Source organism: Plasmodium brasilianum, chromosome 11 (genome assembly GCF_023973825.1).
Source record: "Plasmodium brasilianum strain Bolivian I chromosome 11, whole genome shotgun sequence".
Lineage (NCBI taxonomy): Eukaryota > Apicomplexa > Aconoidasida > Haemosporida > Plasmodiidae > Plasmodium > Plasmodium brasilianum.
Window position 1 is genome coordinate 2343561 of NC_090124.1, and position 26522 is coordinate 2370082.

The 26522-nt window shown below is 20.2% G+C and overlaps 2 protein-coding genes across 2 annotated transcripts; one reads left to right on the top strand and one right to left on the bottom strand.

Moving 5' to 3' along the window:
• Positions 1-5875: 5875 nt before the first annotated feature.
• Positions 5876-16825, bottom strand: MKS88_003952 (uncharacterized protein; the record flags this gene model as incomplete). The annotated part of the gene is made up of 5 exons (XM_067217090.1): positions 5876-6165; positions 13765-13857; positions 13985-14110; positions 14203-14260; positions 16721-16825. The coding sequence occupies 5 exons, from the start codon at positions 16823-16825 to the stop codon at positions 5876-5878; spliced, it is 672 nt and encodes a 223-aa protein (XP_067072760.1).
• A 6353-nt stretch (positions 16826-23178) lies between these two features.
• MKS88_003953 (PBLP) lies at positions 23179-25289 on the top strand (the record flags this gene model as incomplete). The annotated part of the gene is made up of 9 exons (XM_067217091.1): positions 23179-23263; positions 23456-23510; positions 23599-23666; positions 23854-23932; positions 24085-24195; positions 24361-24412; positions 24557-24733; positions 24918-24959; positions 25125-25289. The coding sequence occupies 9 exons, from the start codon at positions 23179-23181 to the stop codon at positions 25287-25289; spliced, it is 834 nt and encodes a 277-aa protein (XP_067072761.1).
• Positions 25290-26522: the final 1233 nt, after the last annotated feature.

Genomic DNA, 26522 nt, shown 5'->3' on the forward strand with positions numbered 1-26522 from the left:
TATTTGGCACAAAAGTTCACATCAATTTTTGCTACAACTACTAGAGTTTAATATATTTTAGAATGTATAATTTAATCGAAAGGACGATATATTTATATATTTTTTAGTGGAAACTGTTGGAACATATAAAACAAGATATTATCATTTGGAGGATTGAGCATAGTATAAATAATTAGTTCACAAGGATAATTTTAAGAAAAATAAAATATATTTAGTTTTTATAACAAAATATTTCTTTTTTATTGTTTGAGCAATAATTTTTTTTTTAATATTCCTTATAACAAATAATAAAAGAAATATATAATTATTGTCCATACTTTTACGTCAACATATAGAATAAATAATTAATTGTTTTATATAATATAAAGAGTAAGAATATTATAATATAAAATTTTTTGTTTTTAAGGGTATTCTAAACTTACAATATTATATACAAACATATTATCTGTTTAATTAACTCAGCAACTGTTGTTTTTTACATTATATATGTGTATATACATATGTTTTACTATATTATATAGGCAGAACAGCACAATATCACTGTATACTTAGAACATTGACATTAAAGAATGCGTAATAGAAACAATTAAAATAGTAAATATACTTTTGAAGACATTATAATTTTTTTTAATAGGTAATTTGTCTATAAATTATAACATGAATTTACTTTCGAAAAGGCAACACTTTTGTGACAACAATTACTATATGAAAATGAATGAGTTAATGTTTATTAAAAAATGTATGCTCTTTAACTATTATTAATGTTTTTAATATTCAATATTTAATGAATTTTAGAAAATCAGAAAAATTTAGATGTTTTTATTTTTTAATTGTAGTAATATTAACAATAACTTTTCTTTAATGAGTACTAGTTACGTAAAAAAAAAAAAAAAATTATGAATTCTTAAGTTATATAGTATGTGGTCCCTATTAAATGCATACTGAATTATTACATCGTGAGTGTTATATACTTTTTTCATATTTTTAAATTTATTTTTTAATTATCATATGTGTACATACAATTTTTTTTTTTTTTTTTTTGTTACTAATTTGTCAAAAGTAATATGCTTCAATAGGGAAATTATGTAATTATAAATGCTATATGAACATCATAAAATAGTAAATCAATATAGTTAAAAATAAATATAAAATTCCTACAAATATAATAGGATGAAAAACTATTTACATTACATTTTTAGATTACACACACAAAATAATAAATTTTTAATACGATGAGTTTTTCAAAATACTAATAAATAATTGTTAATAGTATGTTATATTTATGTAATTATTTTTTTTTAGATTACATATAAGGAAGCATGTAAATATTCTTATGGAATAATAATTTGAGAAGAGAATAAAAAATTAAAGAAAAAATACATGAATTTTTTGAATGAATTATAACATTATATAATCAAGTTGTATGTTTAATTTTAAAAATGGTTTTATAAATTCACATCAAAAATTATGTATTCAAAAAATGTAAGAATAATTCTTTTCTTCCTTTTTTTTTTATTTTGAAAAATAATATTATATATAATAGTATTATTAAGAAATGAAAATTAAATAAAATTAATACAAAAAAAAATTATGCAAATTTAATTATATAAAAATTCATTGTTATTTTACTGTTTGAAAAAATTAAAGAACACAATGAAAATGTGTTTTCCTATTTTAATATATATTGTATGCATTTTTCTAATTTTATTCTATTTAATATGTAACTATTTCTATTGTGTCTAAAATATAAAGACTTTTCTAACACTTTTATTTTAACTTAAGAAAATTTATTTGGATTTCTTTTTACAATTTTTTTTTTAAAATATATTTTTTTTTTTCATTACAAATTTGTTTTAAATAATTTATTTACAAATAAGTTTACATTATAACTGTGATATACAAGAAAATGATCTTTTAATTTACTCATTATTTAAAATGAAGAGGAATAGAAGTTCTAATTTTGATACTATCATATGATGACTATTTTATAAATAATAAAATTTTAATTAAAATTTTGGTACAACAAATATATTCTATTTAATAAAAAATATTTATATTTTTGATATATTACATTTACCTTTAAATAACATATTTGTACCATCATAATATTTTTCAATTTTTTAGTTTATGTTCTGTAAATTATAGCAAAAACACATATAATTGCCCTAAATATTTGTGAAATGTTTAGAAAAGATTTATAGTTACATAACTTTGAATAATCTAGACATATGATTATTCGCGATAGTCAAAACGTCTTTATGTCCAAATGTATATACAATAAATACCTCAAAATATCCAAAAGGATAAATATTTATTTTAATATGTATATTATAATTTACAATCATGGATATTAAAAAACGATTAGTTGCACATCGCATCATATTATTGGAACTGTAAAATAAATGCATAAAAAGTAAATTTTATGTATTATTACATCACTATGTAATATAATAGATTACTATTAATTCGATTTTTACTTTAATTAACAGTATGTCTGTCATATTATAATTAGGGCATTCCTACAAATTAATAATGAAAGATAATTAAATAACATTTAGGACTGAAAAATACTGAATCATATTTTATAACTAGCAAAAAAGAATAATTAATAAATCAATAAATTATGAGGTATTATTTCTAATATGTAGTTTTTCATATATAGATAAAAAGGAGTATACAATCTGCTTAACATGAATCTATAAATAGTGAATATTATTATCACATTATTGTTACTAGATGGTATAAAATTAATTTTTTCTTCTAAAATAATTGATTATATCGTACTTTTTGATTATTTTATTTATCATTTAAAATAATATAAACTTTATTATTGAAAATAAAAATCTAAGTATTAAGACATTTTTTAATTTTTCCTTTTTTCTGTAGAATAATTTTAAGATAAAAAAATGTTTTATGGACGCTATAAAATAATTTATATTCCTAATATTCAACACAGGATCCTATAGAATTATTTAATGTAAATGATCCCAAAGAAGAAAAGCACGAATAATTACGTTAAAATTTTTTATATAAAAAATTAACATAAACATTTATTTTAATATCCTATAGTTGTTATAGCACAAATAAAAAGTATTTTATATATATATTGCATTTATGTATATTGTTATAGTTACTTTTTTATTATTGATTTAAAGAGAAAGGCTTTAAAATATTTCCTGTCCAATAAAGTACATGAAGAATTGAATATCAGTGATAATATAAACTGATATTGTAGTAACTGTAAATATATCTTAGAGTTAGAAATCGATTACAGAGATATTAGTCATCTTTGTAAAAATTCATAATGAAATCTAAGAACACAATTAAGTAATATTCAAGATGAGATAAAATGTAAAGATGATGGCTCCATATATTTTATTTATTCGATAAGTGAGGAAATAATAAAAAATTTTGCTTAGTAAGACAAAAAAAATATATTAAATACCTTTGTTTATTTTTTTTATTACTAAACATATGGAGGTAACGTATGATATTAATTTTTTGTTAATGGGAAAAGAAATTCATAAAAATTTTAAATTAATGGAAAATTAGTTTAGTGAACTTTCAATATCACTACTGTGTAAGTACAATATATCGTATAATTTTAATCAATATATTTCTAAAATTAATGAAGTAATAGGAAAAAGGTTTGGTAATAATTATGAATTAATCTTTTGTAAAGATTGTTTTTGTTATTTTGGTTGCATTTTCCAAGGATGTACAGAGGTAAAAGATTTATTTGATTATTTTAACAATTTACGTTAGTATGGAAGGAAAATTTATTTTGTTAACTGTAAACAACAAATATATTGATGGTATCTCACTTATATTAATAAAATTTATGTAAATAATATTGATTGATGTTGTACTTGATTTCTTAGTTCTAATAGTTTTATGTACAATTGTCTAGATTATTTTAAATGTGATTAAGTATGTAATCCAAAAAATACCATATATAACTTAATATGTTAACTATATATGTAGTGTAAGAGCCAAGGTCAAAAACATTTATTTGAAATAATTGAACAATTAGCTAATTTTTAAATTTCTTATTCACAAATTAACGCTTCCCCTGTGAATTTCACTTGATAATAAAAGGGCATCACTATTTCTGAAATATCCTATGTATTTAAGTGTGTAGATAATGATGTTCACGGAGAAAATTAAAGTGGATTTCTATCGAAAACCTTAAAAAACGAATAATTTGATGTGAATTTTTCTGATCCTTTCCTTATTATCGTGTTCGCTGTTATGACAATTCGGGGGAATACTTATCGTATTTTTGCTTTTCTATAAAGTAAATAAAATTGAAATATAAATACTATTTGTTATTGCTACTATTCACTTTAGGGAAAATTTTATAGTTATAAAGTAATTTTATTTATGTTCTTTATTTATCATATATCAATATTTTTATTAACCTTGAATGTTATATATATAAAACGGGTATAAAGGGAATCAAAGAAATTAAGAATAATGCTTGAAAAAAATATAATTATTAATTATTAACGTATTGTTTGGAGTGGGCCCATCTATATTTGGGGTGTAGGAGGATTCATCTCACTTATACTGTATATAAGTTTTAACTACAATGCAACGTAGAATATCTATCTGATAAAGATGTCAATGTTAAAAATGTTGTTTACTGGGCTAAAATTTTAATTCTATTTTATTGAAAGGGAACGAATAATTATAAAAGTTTAAAATAAAATTAGTCACTAAGGAAATATATATATATTCTTTTTAATTTTTGAATAATTCTTTTAATATAAGATTGTTACTTTTTATTTATATAATGTTATTGTTGTTGTTTATGCTACTTTTGTTTCGCCTTTTCTTTTTTGATTTTTTTTTTATATGTATATCCTTTTTTGTTTTTTTTTCGGATACCTAGGTAATCAATATAACATAATATTATTGTGTACGAAAATTATGATTTGCTTTGTAATCTTGTTTTATATATTTATGTTTTAAGAATATATATTTTGCATTCGAGGGAAAAGCTCATACATAAGTGGATTTTTCTTCTACTGCCTCTTACAATAGTTTTGTATTTATGTTAACGTTTTTATCGAATAATTTTTCTATTAATCTTTTTTTATTTTTTATATACAGGTATTTAATTCTCTATTTTTAGTTTTTATTATTTATTAATATCAAGTCATGTAACTTTTTGTAAAACGTAGTATTCGGAGTATTAATGCAAATAATATAAATTATGATTTTCGTATCAAGAATGTCCTTGAGAATGATAAATTATATTATGGAAACTTCCTTTATAATTTCTATTTATTTTTCTATATGTCTTTCTTAAGGATTCTCTTTTTTCTTCTTCAACTTTGTTAAATTTAATTCTTTTTTTTTCCTTAGTAAATGATTACTTGACCAGGATTTCAATGGAGTAAACTAAATTAAAAATTATATATATATTTATATATACTGAAAAATATCATTTTTTTGTTTTGGTTATTTTTTTCAAAAATGAATTATACGAATTATGGTACAATATTCACAATATAAATTTTAATTTTTATTAACCATATATAAAAGAAATAAAGTGAAAGATGCTAGTAATACAGAAAACGTTAAAATATAAACAAATACGTAACTTTTGGGCGATAGAAATTTTGGTACGTGTGGATAATCTTGTACACTTTTCATTAGTTTATTATATACTTCCTTAAAATGATTTAACTCCTTACAAAAATAGTTATTTTAATTTTTTTTACATTCCTTGTAGTCGTTAATATAGAATTCAAAACATGTTTAGGGATATTCACAATTACCTCTTGAAGATTTACCTTCTTAAGTAATAAATTTGTCAAAATCATAATATAAACTATGTAGACCTTTATGTTTTTTAAAAATATCAGGATTAATTTTTTTTTTTTATTTCTTCCTCACATATACTAATATGATTTGATGCAAGTAGTTTATATTCATCAAACAAACTATCGTTATTATGAAATATATGTTTATTTAGCAGATAATTCAAGTATTTACAAATATTAGAACTATTTGAAATATAATGCATCTTTATATAAGTTAAGTGTTTATAAAACATTTGATATGTGCAGTTAAATGAAGAACCAATATCAGGGCCTAATGTAACTGAATAGGGTGTTGTAAAAAGGGTACCCTCATTTTCACTATATTGTTCGTGGTCTAAGTTAAATTTTTTTTTTATATTCAAGAAATGATTTCACGCAGTTATACTAAAAATAAAAAGAAAAAATTATAATATGTAAATGAGCAATATCTTAATTTCTTAAAAAAATATGTTTCATTTCTAGAACGTTGAATTTCTGAAATATCATGTATCTATATAATAATTGTATCAAAAAGATAAAATATGAAGTCTGGTCTTACACTTTTGAACGTCCCTATATTTTAAAATGTGCGAATTAGGTAACAAAAATTACAGTCATATCAAGTGAATAGTTAATAGTGTTAAAACATGGTATATAATACATTGATGTTTAGTGTGTAACTTTATTCATATATAGAATTTAAAAAAAAAATTTCATAACACAGTTTTCCCTTTAATTTTTGCTTAATAGTAAAATGAGCACATTTTGAATAGTATAAAAAAAAAAAGTTTTGCATGTAAATATAATAAGTTGAAAAACAGGATAACTACGTCGAAATTAAAATATTTTATAGAAGTAATACGCTTTCGGATTATTTTAGTACATACGGGGATTATATTATTGCATTGATATATTATACGGGAAAATAAATTAATTTTAGTGCTTTTACCTATAAATTGAAGGTTATATAGAAATATCTATTTAAGAAACATTTTTTATATTTTATAATTCTATAAATGGATATGTATCATCTCTTTAAAATGTATAAATTTTTCTTTTTTTTTAATGATTAAATGTTTTTAAGGTTAAAATAATACCTTTCAAATTATTTCAATTAATTATTATTATAGATTATAATGATATATGTGTTCGTTAAGAAACCAAAATCATTATTATAACTGAAATTAAGATTTAAATAGATGAAAAAGAAATTTAACTAATATATAAATATAATATATGATAATAAATTATCTTTCGTTCAATTAAAAATACGATTCTTGTTTTTCAAAAATAAAATACATTTAATTATAAGTGTATTATTCAATAGATACACTAAATCGTGTAATTATAAACTAATCGATAAATTCTCTCCATTCTATTACATTGGGAAGTTGAGGTTTCTATTTTCTCTTTATCACATTTGACTTAGTATAAAATGCATATTTATCGTTTCACAATAGATATATATATATATATATATATATATATAAGGAATTAGTTTTTATTATGCTATAAAATTGTTAGAATTATTAATTAAAAAAAAAAGAAGGAGAAAATTAATTAATTGTCTTATATACGTTAATAAAATACATTATTGGGATCATATTGTGTATGTAGCATAATAAAAATATAGATTAATATATTAACTAAAATTTATCCTTGTAATCTTTAGTGTACATATTATATTAAAAAATATACGTATAGTAGGTGTTTTATTTTCCATATATAATAAAAAAAATTGTAGAACATAATATCATAATATTTTTCACTATTTTATATTCCACTGATATTTCATTTATCCCTTTTTATATCACATGAGTTCTACCATATAATAGCATTTGATTCAAGACATTTAGAACATGAATATAAATCGGATATACTTGTTTTTGTATATTATATCGCTCTAAATTATCATACACTTGAATATATTAAATGTAACATACAAATAAAGAGGCATTGATGTATTTTAATGCTATTAATATATATAACATATAATTAAAAGTATTTTGAGCAAGTACAGAAATGAAATAAAAAAAAAAAAAAAAAATAAGAATAAAAAAAATACAAAATATGTATAATTTATTTCTTCTTATTTTTTACTAAGATAGAAAAATGAAATCCTTTCCGTATTCATGCATTAAAAATAGTAATTCACATTATAATATATTGTCAGAGTTCGCGTAATTATGAATTAAATCTGTAGATATTATTAAAATATAGTAATTGAATTATTACGTGTATTTAATATATATAATTTTTTAAGGTGCTAAATTAAAGTAATATAATAACAAAAAAAAGAAAATAAAGAAAATATCAGAATTATTCTTTATCATTTTATCAACTTTAATTAAGATAGCATCAATTACAGTTATTAGTATCAAATTTAACATGAATATTTGAAATATTTACACATATATATTATAAAGTAAGATAATATAATTTTTGATTTTTTCTATTAAAAATAAAATGATTGTTATTAATATATTTTTATAATATATATTATATAAATTTACTTTAAATTAAAGCAATGTCTACATTATGTTTGTGTTTGAAATGTACTAAAAAAATTTTTACAAAGTCTGTGTTTAAATTTTTATAATAGTGCTGATATTTTATTAAAGATATTATTATTATAAAGAGAATTAAAGTATGATTTCTTTAAAAATATATATATTAATATGAATCTAAAATAGTCAGTATATTACATGATTATGTTTTAAATATGGAAAAAAATATAATTTACTGTTACCTGTAAATTAAAATGCATATCAAAATAGAAGACAAGACAATTTTATTTCTATAAAATAGAAGGAATCCATTTAATAATATGATTACAATTCATACAATCATGAGTTAATAAACATTTTATTAAGAACAAAGTGATATTTATTTATATAGTATATTATAATTACTTATTTGTCATATCCCTTTTTTATTTACTCAGTTTCTTAAATATCTAATGGGTACTTATAAATCTGTTATATGTGCATAATTAATACTACTATATGAATAAAACATAATAATTAATATTCTATTCATTACTATTTAAAAACGAAATTATTTCTCATGAGTAGAACTACTTATTACTTATTTATACAAGTATTTTTATTTCAGAATAATATTAAAAAGAAAAAATAATAAAATAAATTATAGGATATGTTTATAGATAAATAATTTCAAATGATAATCTCTGTTCATTATAATTTATATTTAAAATAGTTACTTCAACGGTGTATTGGGATAATAGGATTACCCAGCTTAATTCAAAGATAAAAATTTTATGTAATAATTTTTTTCTCACGTTATATTTTATTTTCAATATTATATTTGAAATTTTTATTTTATTTTTTTCAAAATACAATGTTTTTGCTTTATAAAATATTAATATTACAATTCTAGGATAGTTTTAAATAGTAATTAAAGAAAAAATATACATAAACAATTATTATTTTGACATTATATTTTATAGATAACTGTGAATAATATATTAATATATCATGTTTTTATGTATTTTTATATATAGTTATATATGCACTAATATATGCTATTTTTTCATTTATTAAAATGTCCGCATAAAGTGGAGCAAACTTATTTAAGCTGGAAAGACTTGTGTATTTTAGTTCATTTTTTAACAGAATTATATGCATGTTATTATGTTAATATTATGTTACTTTGAATAAAATCAAAAATTATTTTAATTAAACAAATCTTTATGTACATAAATAAATTATTTTTTCCCTCTTATTTTTCAAGCTAACAGATTACGTGAACCATCTTTGAGTAATATAGGTGAAATATTGAATTAAAAAATTAATAAAAACTTTCAAAATACTAAGAGAAATTTTTCAAATTGCAAAAAGAATCTTACAAGGAATTTAGAGTATAAATTTGTAAAAAATTTCCAAGATATTTAAAATATTTATCTAAAATAGATAATGTAGAAGAATATAATAATCCTTGCTTAAATTATGCATAATGAATAAAAACTAATATATGGTAGATGCTTAGAACTAAATAAGAAAACTATTTAGTAAAAATTCTTATTATTTAGTTTTTAAATATGTGATACTCAATTGGTAATGAATCCAAAGAGTATCGCAGTTATTATCATTTCCCCAATAAAGATTTAGAACAACAGAAAAACATAGAAAATTAAGAGAATCATTTGTACCATTATTTTGAAAATTTTAACATTATTCAAAGTAGTATTTCTTGTGAAATGGAGATATTGGATATATATAAGAAATATCTTAACGAAATTAGAGTAATATAGGAATAGCATAAAGTTCATGGTAATTTTTTGATATGTAGTAGCTTAAAGATAGTCCAATTTATTTTAATTCCCTGAATAGTATAATCTGTATAGACTATAATATTCGCTGGAATTTGAATCTAGAAAATAATGTGATATACTAGAAAATATATCTACCTATGAAAGCACTACATTATACTCTAGAAAAACTGGCTCATTATTTCAATAAAGCAAGTTACCTAAATCTATGAAATGCATAAAATTTTCGAAATTTCAGGAAAAAGGATATATGTTTTCATCGTGTTATAATGCTTCATTAGAACGTGAATCTTATAGTGAAATATAAAAAAAAATGAGATACAGTCCTATAATTTAAACCTGAGAATAATTATTCAGAAAATATAATCCTACATTCTGATAATACTCATGTTCGTGATACTTTTCTAATCACGTATAACATTTTAGAATCACTTCTTACCCTCAATGGCTTTCATCTATTTTAGTAATTACTATTATTGTCGTTTTTTTCGTTTATTACAATATAAATATAGAAAGCACTTTAAATGTAATTAAATATTTTACTATCTATAGTGGAATTTGTGCAAAATTATATAATAAATAAGTTTACTGTATTTGCTGTACATTTTTCATTTGTTTGTTAGATTATACCTTTTGGGTCCATATTATGTGTAAAGATATTAAAGGAAAAAAAAAGAAAGAAAACTTTCTTCAAATTGAAGATAAGAAGCAATGTTAAGTATATGAATTATAATATATCCATAAAAATCTCCATAACACTATATTACTTATGGTTTCTTATCATTTAAGAGAAGCCTTCTTCTCATATCACATATAATGTTATTTTATATAGAACCATGATATTTAAACATTATATTTAAAAAATCATTAAATTGTAAGGAAAAATACTTATAAAGAGATATATTAAAAAATTTTTTGAAGAAAAATTGATGAAGAAATTATGCATCCAGACGTAATGAAAAATAAAGTTGTCATTGACAAGAATACATAATGATCATAATTATAAATTCGATAAAATAATTAAAGTAACATTGTTTAAATTTTTTATGAATTATATATATAAATGTTTTACTTTATATATAATAATTAAAATTTATTACTTTATTTTAAGTTATTTTTTTACTATTCTTCCTTAACATTGTATCATATTTAAAATATTACAATTTTATAATGTAATATAAATAATTTATGAATACATATATATGATACCAGATGAAAATAATTTATTACTGTGTATTTTACTAATATAATATGGTCATTATATATATTTATATTGACTCAATAATATATTTTAAAAATAGTAGAGATTACTTTATTAGTTTAGAAAATAATACATAATTTATTTGTGAATTCATGTAAAATAAATAAATATATAATTATTTATGATTAGTAAAAATAAATAAATATTAATGTTATGGTACAAATTATTATGTATATTACCATGACTTACCATATAGATTGTAATTAAATATAAAATTAATTGTTTTTATAAAAATAATAAAATTACATTAAAGAAATATATATAATTGTTATTACTCATAAATATGTATATTTTATTAACTAGATAAAATATTAAATATATATATGATGTTATACATTAAACTCCAAATTAATTATTATATGCGCTTGCTTGAAATGTCCACCTCCATATTTTTCTTTATGAATGTTTTTATAATTAAAAAAAAAATTAATAAGTACAATTATTTCTAATTTGTTTAATTCATTTATTGGAAAATAATATTTTATAAGTGAATTACATATATATACATAAGTGCATTAACTTAATAATAGATTAATTCTACGTTTGTATTAATAGCATACCTATTTTATTTTTTTTTCTAGATAGAATTATTATATTAATAAAAAAACTTTATAATAGATAGTAAATCAAAAGTTAAAATAATGAATATTAGCCATTATTTTTTAAAAAATTTTTTTCAGAGAGTTCTATAAAAATGTATTAAAATGTTTAATGCAAATTATATTCTTACATAAATGGATTGATATGAATGAGAGAAAATATATACATTATTGTAATAGGTATATTATGGAATGTTCTTATAGATATATATCAAAAGAATACAAAATATACTAGTATTCTATTTTAGGTTATGTATTATATGCACCGACATAGTTGAGGTTTCAAGAATTATTATGAATAATATAATATTTTTTATGACGTAATAAGTTTAAAGAATTATTAAATTTGAAGTTACATGTATATTCATATGGACAATATTAGAATCTAATAATAATTTTATAAAATATGAATAAAGCGAATAGGAAATATTTTTTTAAAATTAATGAATCATTTAAAGGGATAATTAAATTATATTTATTAACTATATATTTACATAGATATCATATTGAATGAGCAATAAAATTTTAACTATATAGGTGTATTAAGGAAATAATTAAAACTTTATATTTATAGTTTCTCCCACGAGGATTAGTTATTTTTTATTCCAACTTTTAATGCAATAAAAGAAAATTTTTTTTTTAAAGCTTTGAAATATCACTTTTTATATACAATTATCTAATAAATAGAAAAATGTATATATGATTCAAGTGATTTAAAGTTTTCATGAATAGTTACAATTAACTAAGTTAAAGGAATGGAAGTTTAAAATTCTAAATTTTTTTAAGAATATAAAGAAATTGTTGATATAACAATTATATTAATGAAAAGTTATTGTGAATAAATTTCCTTTAACGAAGTAAGAATATGAGTTTATTTCAAGATATGTAACATCATAATAAAATTTTAAAATATTTGAATCTCAGAATAAATATATTGAAATTGGAATCAATGATGATAATGTGTTTATTATACATAACAAGAAGAAAAATTGATATAAAAGAAGAAGAAAAAGTGAAATACTATATTATCTGGTATAGAGAATCATAGTTAATAATTATATTTTATTTATCTAATTTAGTAATAAATAATAATTAATAGTTGATACATATTCGTAAGATTAAAAAGTAAAGGGAAAATTGTATATTTTCAAAGAAAAACGAATTGTTTCATGTAATTTAATTAAATTAACTTTGTCATATTATTTAATATTTCAAATAGTAATAATTTTAACAAAAATATACTTATGATAAAAAAAATGCTTCTATATATATATATATATAAATCGCTAGAAAGTATATTTTTACATAAAATATGAATCTTTAATAATTTAAACTAACAATTAAAATATAAATAATTTACTTATACTGTGGCATATACAAAAATATAGTACAGTAATTTTTTATGATAGTATATGAAAATTTTATTAATTAAAATATTATATAACTGAATTGGGGGAAAATATATTTTTTTTTACAATTTAATATATAAAATTGTATCCACTCTAAAATTACTGTAAACTATTTAATAATTTATAAGATTATATTTTTCAATGAATGTCTTTTTCGTATTTATTTCTAGGTCTTAGATCTATTTATAAAATAATTTTATTTATATTAATTTAAAAAAGATATATTATCTAATTCTAGTGCACTTAATTTAAAAATATTAAGGCTTAGGAACAAGTAGCGGAGTTGTGTACAGTAATTTAAAAATACCAAATATAATTATAATTAACAGTACGGATAATATTTTAATCCATTTCTTCAAGAATTTAACTATGGAATATTGTGCATTATTTTTACTTAAAGGAATTTCAACTATATCTTGATGTTTAACGGAATGAATGTTATTACTTGAGCCGTTTTGCAGTAAATCTGAATCAATTTTTGAGTCTACTTTTTTTAAATGTTCCGGTGAATTTTTACGTTTTCAACATTATAATAATGTTTTAAGGATTGAGAATTTTTTTTTAAAAATTATTTTCAAAGTTGAATACGCCATTTTGTTTTTGAAAATTTGTACGTTGCATTGAATTATTACATTCTTGTTCATAAATGTCACGTTGTATTAATTTATTGAACTGTTTCCGGAAAACATCATCATTAGCTAACGAATTTAGTTTTTCACCAAATGCATCATCACTATCGTCTAATAAATGATATATTCCTTTTTTTTAACATTTAATATTTTTCTTCTTCCACTTCTTTTGTTTCACTATTTAATAATGTGCTAAATCTTACATTGAAAGTTGTTATTTGGTTTGTATTTCTTGTCCCATGATTTACCATAGATGGTTGACTACAAATAAAGGTGCGTATACAACATTCAAAAATTGATTATTTATATATTATTTTATTAAAATTTTGTTCTCAAAAAAAAATAAAATAAGAAAGAAGAAAAAGAAAAGTTATGTATAATAACTATGATACTTCAATGGAATATTTTTATGTCCATATTAAAAAGGAAAAAATAGTAGCCTTCGTTAAAGATATTAGCATTTTTATATTTTGCATTATAATGAATTTTTTTAAAGTTGCTAAAACTTTACCGTAATTAATGTATAATCTATATATGGGTATTTTAATTTATGATGATTAATTGATTTACTTTTTTTTAAATATTTGTTATTTTGTGATTATAAAAAAACTTTGGGTCTTTTTTAAAATAATTATAATTATAAAATATACGGAAGAACAAAAAAAATATAATTAAGTAAAAATATTTTACTTAGCGTTATAATTAAAAATACTAATTCTTACTATTATCCAAGCAAAATAAATAAAACAAGATTTAATATGTATTTAAAAGATAATATTGTATAAAAATTATATTTGAGAAGGCAAACAATTTATTTTAGAAAAAAGGGATATAAATATATATCAAATATCCATAGAATATCGCATTAGTATGTTAGTAATACGGAATAAATTTCTATTATTAAAATAAATATTTGCATACAAGAAAAGTGTGTTTCTAGAAAAACTATTTTATTTAACTCTCTTTATGGAACGTGTATAATGTAATTTTTTTGAAATTATCTATTTCTTAGCTTATTGTGATATTTTTAAAAATTATTTTTGGTAAAAGTCAATAATGAAAAAGGAGAGTATCTACATATAATGTATAAAAATATTATAATATACTACATACTTTTATATTATATATGGTTATTTTAAGTGTAATTTGATATTATGTAATTAAAAAAAACAAAGTTTACAAAATATAATTATTTTCAGTACCCATATATTTACTTCTATGTTATGAAAAATATATGAAATTATTATTTTTTAAAATGATTCAACAAAAATTTCTGTTAATTCCTTGAATGGGGATATATATATTTATATATGAACTCAGTAATACTAATGATATATTACTGAAAAGGATATTAAATCTATAAAATATGATCGATTATTATACTTCGTATTATGAAGGTTTCAATAATACAGATAGGATGCGATATAATAAGAAAAAAAAAAAAAAATTAGTAAAACTTTTACTTTTTATTAAATGCATTTTATATTTCATTATTTTACTCGTGCTGTTTGTGTACATTATTTTTTTGTTGTTGTGTTTTAAATTTTATAGTAATATTTTTACTTCAATTTTTTTTTTTTTTTTTAGTTTAATAAGGTTGTTTTGTATTTGTTATAAAACTTTATAGTAATTTTTTTTTTTTGATTCCAGAAATTCCCATAAAAGGGAATTGATGAAGTTTTGTTTAAGTATGGTTCAATTATGTTTTCATAGAGTGAATATATATAGGAGAAAAATAAAATTACTATAAAAAAAAAAAAAAAAAAAAGGAAGTTTATTTTGGATTTATATGAAAAAATTTTCCTTATTTTTTTATTTTTTTGTTAATCCACTACATTTTAAATACATGAATATATAAATATTTTTTTTATTATGTATCTTTAATTATTATGTTTTTAAATAAGATCGGAGTTATTGTACGATATTGCAGTTTGAACATTGTATTTTATTAGAAGTAATACAAAACTAATAAGAATTTATATGAATTATTGAACATTTGTTCATAGAATTATGAATGTATTATTTATATATTTAATAAATAATAATCAAAATAGATATGTTGCTCATATAATGTTTTCACATGAAATACACTGATATAATTGCAACATATATATGTACTTATACTAGCAGTACATGCATTTGACAATATCAATAAAAGTAATTCTATTCAGAGTTATGTAGTCACCTTAAATAACATATTTTAACTTTTCTTATTTAATATTTATAAATGCACCATAAAGTAACTGTTATATATAAAATTATAAAAATGTACTTACGAATTCAAATTTATAGTTTATATTTTTCTATACTATAGTTAAAATTTATGATTATAATATTATAGTGAAAAAGGTCTTATAGAATAATATATCATCAAAATAAAATAAAAAAAAGTTTTTTGATGATATATGTGTTTCAATTTTACGTATATATTTCTAGTTATACAGATAAATGTAAGGTCACATCGTATTATAAAAAGAATTTGTTTTTATATTTCATTTCACTAAATATGAAATAAATTATATTGGTCTATATTATCTTAATTTAAAATATTTGATATTATTTAATTCTATAGGATTACGTATTATCGTTATATCTATAGTTTATTTAATATAAAATTCTATTGTTCTATCATTGATCTTTTAAAATATGAATATAATAATTTATCATATAACCGAAAATTTAGTTATTATAATGTAAAAATGATTATTTATGTATTAATACCATATTAATATAGGACATATCGTTATTATTATTATTACTGCCAGATATTAGACAATACGATGTACATTTTATTTTCCTGCTATACCAAGTGACAATGTCATGCATAATTATTAATCGAATTGTCCACATATATGTATATATATAACATATATGTTTTTCATGTAATAAATACTGCATAACCTATCCATGTTATTCTTGGTTAATAATACTGATAATGGTTATAGAATTAATAATTACTCAAATTTATAATATTTTTATCTCTTCTTCATAACTTATAAGTATCCATAAATAATTATCCTTTCATATCCTACTTTCTTTTTCACCTTTTTAATATAGTTCACCCTAATTTTTATACATGAACTTTTTATAGCTATTTTAGAATCATATTCAGAGCAGTGTTACTTTTGCAACGTTATCATTAAAATTATGATTCCTGATATTTTTCTTTTTTATGTATTTTTTAAAATGCACATAAATAAACTTATTTGCAAATTTACATTATATGAATAATGATATCTATGATTAAACATTTATAAATTAGATATTTTGTATAATATAACATTTTAGCAATTAAACCTATTACCAGAATATGCCGGATCAATTTCAGAAACATGATTAAGTATTTGTCCGCTTTGTTCATCTATATATTACAATATATTTTTGTTTTTTTTTATTAATATTAACAACAAAGTACAAATTAATTAAACTAATATTAACAAATATACATATTTACCCATACAACACTTACAAAACAGCAATTTCTTGTTGTAATAGATAGTATGGATTGTAGAATAAAATTCACACTTTTAATTGAAATAATTTTTAGCATTAGATAAAAAAAGAAAAAAAAAAAGAATTTAACTTTTGTTTAGTAGTATTAAAAAAATATATTATTTAATACATAAAAAATAGTAATAATTTTTTGTTTCTTTTAACTTCAACTTTGTTATCGAAAAAAAAAGAAGAAATATATAATGAAAGAATTCTTAACTGTTAATTATAGATTATAATAAAATATTTTCATTTTGTTTAATTCTTAAGATGTAGAATAAAAATAATTTTAATAGTAAAAAATAAAGATAAAAGACCTAGTATGATAGAACTAAAATTAATAGCTATTTTTGTATATACAAATATTAAAAAACTAGTATAAATAAGTTTAAAATTTTAAAATAAATTAAATGTTATATCATTATTCATATTAGTTTTAAAATATAACTATGTTTTTATTATGGAAGAGATATTATAGTAATATCTTTTTTGTTCACATGAAAAATAATTAAATATAACCTTATTTATGATGTGTGTTTTTTTTTTTAAAAACATTTCATTATGTAACTTATTATATGAATATATTTTTGATGATAATACTATAAAAATAAATTTTTGATATATATTTATATTTATAGATAACACTAAAAAATATGTTCTTAAAATGCTAGCATGGGCTAAAAATAGACATATAGAGCACATATTTTTTCTGATATAGGTTGAACACGGTTTTTTGATAAACACAATTATAATAAAAGCTGTATTATCATAAAAGGAGTTCTTTCATTAAGTGCAGTATTCATTATTAAATTATTAAATTTGTTATTTAATTATGTTTTTCTTTTATCTTTTTAAATTTAAATTTTGTTCATACAGATATGGTTAATAGCGATGAGGAAGTTATATACTATTGTTCCTCTAAAAGAAGTTTATTGTAAATATTTAAGAGAGTATATAATTCTTAACTATAAAAACGAATGTTTTTCTTCTTCTTCTTCCACTTCATCAAAAAAAAAATTATTATTTTTATATGAATTTGTAATTATTCATTGAAAATGATTCACGATATCTCAAAGGATTAAAAAAATATTTACTTAGGATTCATAGTACGAACATGCATATATGTAACATTATTTTTTTAACTATGTAAAATAGTATTAACTTATTGTGTTATGTGTCTGAATGAAAATACTGAAAATTTATATCTTACCATATAATTTGAATTTTCATTTGAAATATCGTAGTTTAAATATTAATTTTATTTTTTCCTATAATTAATCATTTCTACATTATAAAATATTGACAGTATTAATGTTATTTAACTATAGCGGATAACTATAGAACAGTCGTTACTAAGTAGATGTTTAAACTTTAAAATTAACAGAAATTCAAAATATTAAATATAAATAGATTCCATTTTATTATTTCTCTGTATAATTAGCTAATGATCCGCTTAATTTATTATCATGGATAAAAATACAGAATATTGTAACCATGAACAATTGGCATAAGTTGAAATCGTGTGTTTTTATTTTAATTTAATGTAATTATTTAAATCATTTTATTTGAATATTCATCTGCATTTGTAACACAACAATATTATTATCTTGATATTAAGATTTTACATATATATAAATTTTGTTTTTTATTTTTAGGGTAATTTTTGAATGGTGTACCTTTGAAGGTATATCATAATATATTAAATTTGCGATATCATCCTTATGTTAATAATTCCTATATTTGTATATATTGTGTGAAAAATAACCTTTTAAATTTCATTTATATTTGAAAATTTTTCAATAATATTATAAAGTTTGGAAAATATATTTCAAATATTTAATATACATTACAAACAGAATAACTCTTGTGGTTATTTGTACAAGGCATACGATAAAATAAAAGAAAAAAATTATAAGGAAAATTTTCAAAATATTTACTTTTTGTAGGATTGAATTAACAAAAACTAATGTAGACAAAATGAATTAGTTGTGTAAAAATTTTAATGTTAGTGAATATGAATTTAGAAAACTACAGTAGTATAACATGTATAGTGGAACAATTAAAAATATTGTTTAGCAATGCAATTTTATTAAGATTCATTTCGAGATGTATGAACAAATGCAATAGAAAAATAGTTCACAAGTGTAAAGTGAAGAAATAATACATTTTCAACGAAAGAATAATTATGGATTATTTCTCGTAAAAAATGCATGTCGTTGTATGTATATACATTTGATATTCCACAAAAACCAAATTAAATGAAATAAATGAAGATAATATTGATTGTACGTTTAAAATTACATATAAAAACTATATAAAAATAACGAATGATGAAGTGGAAGACTATTGCAATATAACTTAAAGAAATACCGTTATAGTGAAAAAGAAAAATTTCTCATTGAGATGAAAATACGTATTTAAAAATAATTTAGATGAATTTAACAATAAGGAGTTATATGATCATATTCTAATGATATAAATGGTAAAATGAAAATAACAGTAGAGGGAAGAGAATCAATATTTTTATAGAAGAAATAAAAAAATTACGAATAAATTAATGGGGTGGATTTCCTATATACTTTAAAAATGAAAGTACATATATTGTTGTATATCCAATATACTTAACTATAATGTGGGTAACAAGAACTATGCAAAATATTTTTTATATCAAAATACTGAGTTTCCTCACAAAGGTGTTAAGGGCAATGTATTTATACATGAATGTATGAACTGGGTCATAAAACTGATAAAAAAAAAAAAGTTCTAGAAACCTGTTATACATTTGCATGTGAAAAAAGCACATCAATGTAAGAATGAAGAGTACTAACTGAACAAGGTATATTTTTTAGAAATATGAATACATAAGTTTATAAAAATGGAAAGTAAAACACTAAAAAATTTGGTATAAAATTATTAAATTTTGAATGAGGAGAATGAGTTATAAGAATAATATAAAAAAAAGGCAGAAATATTTATGGAATAATTAAATAAGTAAATATAAGCATATATTAGATGAAAGGTAAAAAGAATTTTTGTTTCATAAATTAAAAATTACGTGTATAGTAAAAATGAAGCGATGTACAGATATGGTAAAAGATTTAAGAACGTTTGTCACTGTAAATTCTACTATGATAAATCCTATACTGAAAATAAAAAAAATTACTATGGAAACAATGGCTTGAGAAGGAAGTATTCATGGAAGGTAAATACTCTGAGGAAAAATAGTTTAAGGTATTAATTATGGAACATGAGAAAGAAATATATACATATAGAAATAAAGATGAAACATATATGCTAAGGACAATTCGATAGAGATTAGAAGATAAAAATGAATTCGAATAATTACATATGAATAAGAAGAAAATTCTTGTAGCACTTATATTTTTACTGATATATATGAAGGTATTAAAGGAATATTAGAATGAAGAATTCACCAGGGTCAAAGAAAATTTTTTTGATAATACCGTTTAAAATTTGAAGATAAAAGAATATATCGATAAAAATTCAAAACATGCAAACACTGTTAATTAAATGAAGAACAGTCATGTTAAAAATATGAAAATAACAGGTATTATGAATATATAATTGAAAAATCTTTAGACTACAAGATAAAAAGTTCTTAGAGCGATGATTATGTTGAAGATTTAATTAGGATTAAGGATTTAAAGTAATATAAAAATAAGGAAAATATACGTGGAACTGATACATGAGAAATAGAGAAGAATATACAAAAGATACATTATGGGGATAAAATGAAAATGAAAAGAATATATGCCAATAATGAAATAGTTTGGTTAAGTATTACTGTTCATGGAGTGAAGATATATAAACAATACATGAATATAAAAGCTAATTGAAATATAACAAAGTGTTATGTATGGAGAACAATCAACTATAAAGTTAATATACATATATGAAGGGGAAAATGAATTAACAAAGGAATTCAAAGGCTTTGAATTTATGCATATATTAGTAATTAATTCTAAAGTTTCAGGAAAAGGACATAGAGTAAAAAACTTTTTAATATATCAACGAGAATTAAATAAGACAACGAATTTATATTATATAACCAATATATAGAAATATATAATTAATTCTGTGTATATTAAGATAATGTGTAACATGAATAAAAAGTACGATATTGAAAAAATAAAAAAATAACATGGAATAATAATCTATGGGAACATTAGAGTATATCATCTACTATTTTTTCTGAATAATTGTAATTACAAATTAAAAAAATAGTAATAATAATACATAATGTTAAACATTATGTTTTTTTTGTGCATATTTAGTTTTTAATATATTTTGATTATGCCATTTCTTATATTTAAAATGACAATTTTAATATATATATTCTGTTTTGTTTTTCTTTTTTATTGTCTTCGACAATTTATTTTTTTTAAATCATAAAATCGTATGATCTATTTAAAACTTATTTAATTAAAATGTTTAATATCTATAAAAATTATGTTAATATTTTATAAATAAAAAATATCGTTATATATTAGGGGTTAAGTATTAGGTTATCTATAAGAAATTGTTAACATCCATTAGTATAAATTTAATATTTAATAAGCATTGTATCAGATTATTATTTTTGAGTATAATAATACCTTACCATAAATAAAGATCCCTTGATAAATTATTTCATTCTTAGATTTTATTTTTTATTTAATTCTAATATAAAAAATTTATTTAATGTCACTGGGATAAAATAAATATGCAACAGAAAAAGGATATCCATTTTTATACTTCAGAGGATTCTATATACGATTACTGGAATCAAGAAAATTCCGATATTAATATTTTTTATTCTGTACTTACCTTTCTTTTTTTTTAATTTTTTTGAATCGTTTACAAACATGCACACTTTATAAACTTCAAGAATGTATTACATATATATTTGTATAATTAAAACTTTTACTTCGTTTTTTTATTATTTTTTTAATTTTTTTTACTAGTTTTTATATAATTTTTTTTACTAGGTTTTATATAATTTTTTTACGATTTTTTAACTTTTTTTACTATTTTTTTACCTTTTTTATTTCACTTTTTTTCTGTATTTTTTTTTTTTTTCCTTTAAGAAAAAGTAAAGACTTTTTTTAAATGAAAAAAAACATAGTTTTTTTACCTTTGTAAATATATACGCATAAATATATTTAAGTTCAGATTTATATTTTTTTGATGTAGTTCCTTGCTTTTTTTTTGTTTATTTTTTATTATTTTAATATTTTAAATATAAATTTAAAATAAAAAAAAAATAAATTATTAACTTTTAAAAAATTATCGTATGTAAGAATTTTTGAGTGAAAGGAAAAAGTACAATTGCCATTTTTCCCAAGTAACAAAGTCACCTATACCAACATATGGCATTAACCTGTTATTATGATTTCTGTAGTATGTATAGTGACAATTGTAAAACTTATTCTTTTTTTTGCACTGGGTGTGTTCCTTTTCATTGCAGCTTTAAATAGTAATGGAATATTAAAAATAAGAATATATAATATATCGAAACAATACAAGAAATGAGAATTGAAAATATCATTAATATAAACTTAATGAATGACGAATTATTTTTTTTTTAGTTTACATGTATCTCTATCAGGACGATTTAATCTTTACAAAACAAAGTAAGATGAAAAAGAAAAGAACGACTGAGAAACATAGCTTTGGCAGAAAATATCATGCCAAAGAAAACAACACTAAACCAACTGAAAAAAAAAATCAAAAAAAAAAAAAAAATGTCATCAAAAATGAAAATAAATGAGTGTAATGCACATTTGAAAACGATATATATTTTTTTTTTAATTATTTTTATTTTCCTCTCATAGAGTTAGATCCTACTGTGGCACAGATACCAGGTAATATAACAAATGATTTTTTGTAGTATTCTTCGAGATGCCTTTTTTATAATTACCATTTTTTATGAATTACTTTTGTTTTCGGTTTTTGTATGATTAGGCAGAAATTACGAAGAAGTTCATATAAAAACGGAAGACGGATATATCCATAAATGGTTAATGAAAAAGAAATATGAAAAAAATAAAAAAAGGGAAGTATAACTGTTCACATCATTTTTTTTACCTTATTTTCTGTTCCGTTAGTTGGTATGTGAAGGCAAAAGATCATGAAAACAAACCTGTAATTTTGTATTTTCCTGGGAATGGTGGATGTAAGAATTTGAGTCTATTCTTTTTAGACGATTTTTTATGTGTCACTTGTGTTGCTATGCCGTTTATATATAATATATATGAGAGCATATGCATGTACATACGTGCTTTCCTTAATATAACATGCCAATTTTCTTTTTTCTCAACATGAATCTTACTATTTTTTATAAAACGAATATTTATTTTTAGACCTGGAAAAATATGTAGAAACATTTGACCACATTACTAGTAGGGTTGATGCAAACATTTTCTCCTGCTCAAACAGAGGGTAATTAAAAAAATGATAAGTAAATGAAATAAATTGTTTTTTTATAACTTGCTTATGTTATTTTATGTTGTAATAGTGTTCATCAATTTCCTATTATGAATGAGTTTCATATATACATATATAAATTTTTTTTTCTTTAATACCCCCCAAAGATGTGGTACAAATGAAGAAACCCCATCAGAAGAATACTTTTATAAAGATGCAAATGCATACTTAAAGCATTTAAAAAAAAATAAAATGAATAAGATATTTATCTTTGGAAGGTAATTTTATGAACATATATAGATGAAATACTTTGAAGAAATATTCGTGCACACATCTTTGTTTGTTTATAGGGTAGTATTATTTTGAGTGGATTCTTATTTATGCATATAACATGGTATTTTACATAGATACATTTATTTATTATTATTTTTTTTTTCATGTAGTTCCATGGGTGCAGCAGTAGCTCTGGAGACGGCTTCCAAATATCAGAATGATGTAATTACATTTCTATTTTTGAAATATATTTTCAATTCTGTCCTTGGTTTAAAATTATATATGTGTCGTTTGTGTACGTTATATATATATATATGTATATGTATTTCCTTATATATAACAATAAATTTCTTATTGCTTCCATAGATATATGGCTTGATTGTTCAGAATCCCTTTTTAAGTATGAAACGAATGGCATATGATAAAAAACCTTTCCTAAATTTCTTCCTTTTAAATTACGATCTTCTTATTAGAACAAAAATGGACAATGCAAAAACAATTAAAAATATACATATACCTATTTTATTTAATGTTTCTGAAAAGGTAACATAATCTAAAAGAAAAGGCATCAAATTATATGGAAAAGAAAATAATAAAGTGTAATAATATCATGTATTTCTTAAAATATGATGTAACAGAAATATGGTATTACGTCACGAAAGGCGATAAAGAAGTATATATATATATATATATAATATTTTTTTTTTTAACATTTAAATTTTTTTAGGATGAAATGGTTTCTACGGAACATTCAAAAATTTTGTATGAGGTACATTTATTGTAGTTTTTTTTTTTTAAGTAATACATGTTTGTACATGTATTAGCTTTTTTATATTGAAAAACAGTAAACATGGACATATGCATACACATATATAGACATTTTATACGTTATGAATTTATGTACATTTCCTTATTACTTTATGATCTCTCGTAGATATGTCCAAGTAATAATAAGTTCATGCATGTAGCAAAGGATGGAACTCATAACGATCTTCTGATAAATGACAAGGGAGAATATCACCAATCCATGAAAAACTTTATCGAAACTGCTATTGCTCTTAAAGATTTTAAAGAAAAGGAAGAAAAAAAAAAAAAATGATATGGGCCCCATGAACAGGAGGCTGTATATATTTATTAGTTGCACGGAAAAATAGTTTAGCAGGTGACTCATTTTATATCGTATCAAAATCATATGCGCATTTTTGATTGCTTTTATTAATGATTTGTTCATAGGCTTTTAATAGGTACTTTCATCTTAAGAATTGAGGGAATACAAACAAGAATATGAAAAATGTAAAAGTTATTAGTTGGTCATAGTATGATGGAACACATTTTTTATAAACATATATAGGTGTATATATTCTTAAGCTGGACTTAAGAGTAAACGCCCATATTATTAATATTCACTGTACATTAATGAGCATGTACAGAACAGTACGCGTTCATTAATACAAACATGTGGACTAGCGCATTACTTATGAGAATGTTGATAAATATATTTAATTCATTTGTAACTTAAAATAAAATAAAAAAATGATTCCATTGTCTTTCTTTCTTTCTTTCTTTCCTTTATGTTTTTATTATGATTTTAAGTGTATATTTTGGAGATTGTTTCAAAAAAGTTTATTATATTATTACTTTTAAATATATAACGTTGTTTTTTAATTGAAGTGTATCCATTCTTTTTTTTTTTTAATATATATTTTAATTAGATGTAAAGTTAAAAATTAAACTTTGTAAGGAAAATATTATGAGAAAAATATGTTTTAGAGTGTATATCATATAAAAACATTTTTAATTAATATTTATATATTTTTCGAAGCCTAAGTATGGAATTATCTACATTAACTACTATTATTTTCCTTTTAAGGATAAATTAGTAATGGAACATTATGAATTATAGAATTAATAAGAATATTTAAATAAAAGAAGAGCTTAACATGCATTTATTATTTTATTTTATATTTTACGTAATTGTTAGAGTTAATTGTGTTTTATTACAATTACTTAAATATCTGTAATAAAAGAAAATTATACATATTTGTTTTTGAGAATATTAAGGGAATAAATTTTTTAAACTTCAGCAAGACTGATATTGGCAAATGTCATTTAATATGTATTCATGTTGTTCTGTCTTAAACAATATATATCTAATAAAAATGAATAATATATATTCAATGAAATTCAATTAGCCATTGTACATAATGTAAATGAAATTTAACAATAACTACATTTTTTTAAATAACAGCATTATATATAGATAATTATTTTTATGTTTGAGGTACATTATATTTTTGTTTTACGTGTGAATTTACCTAAGTACTAGTAGATT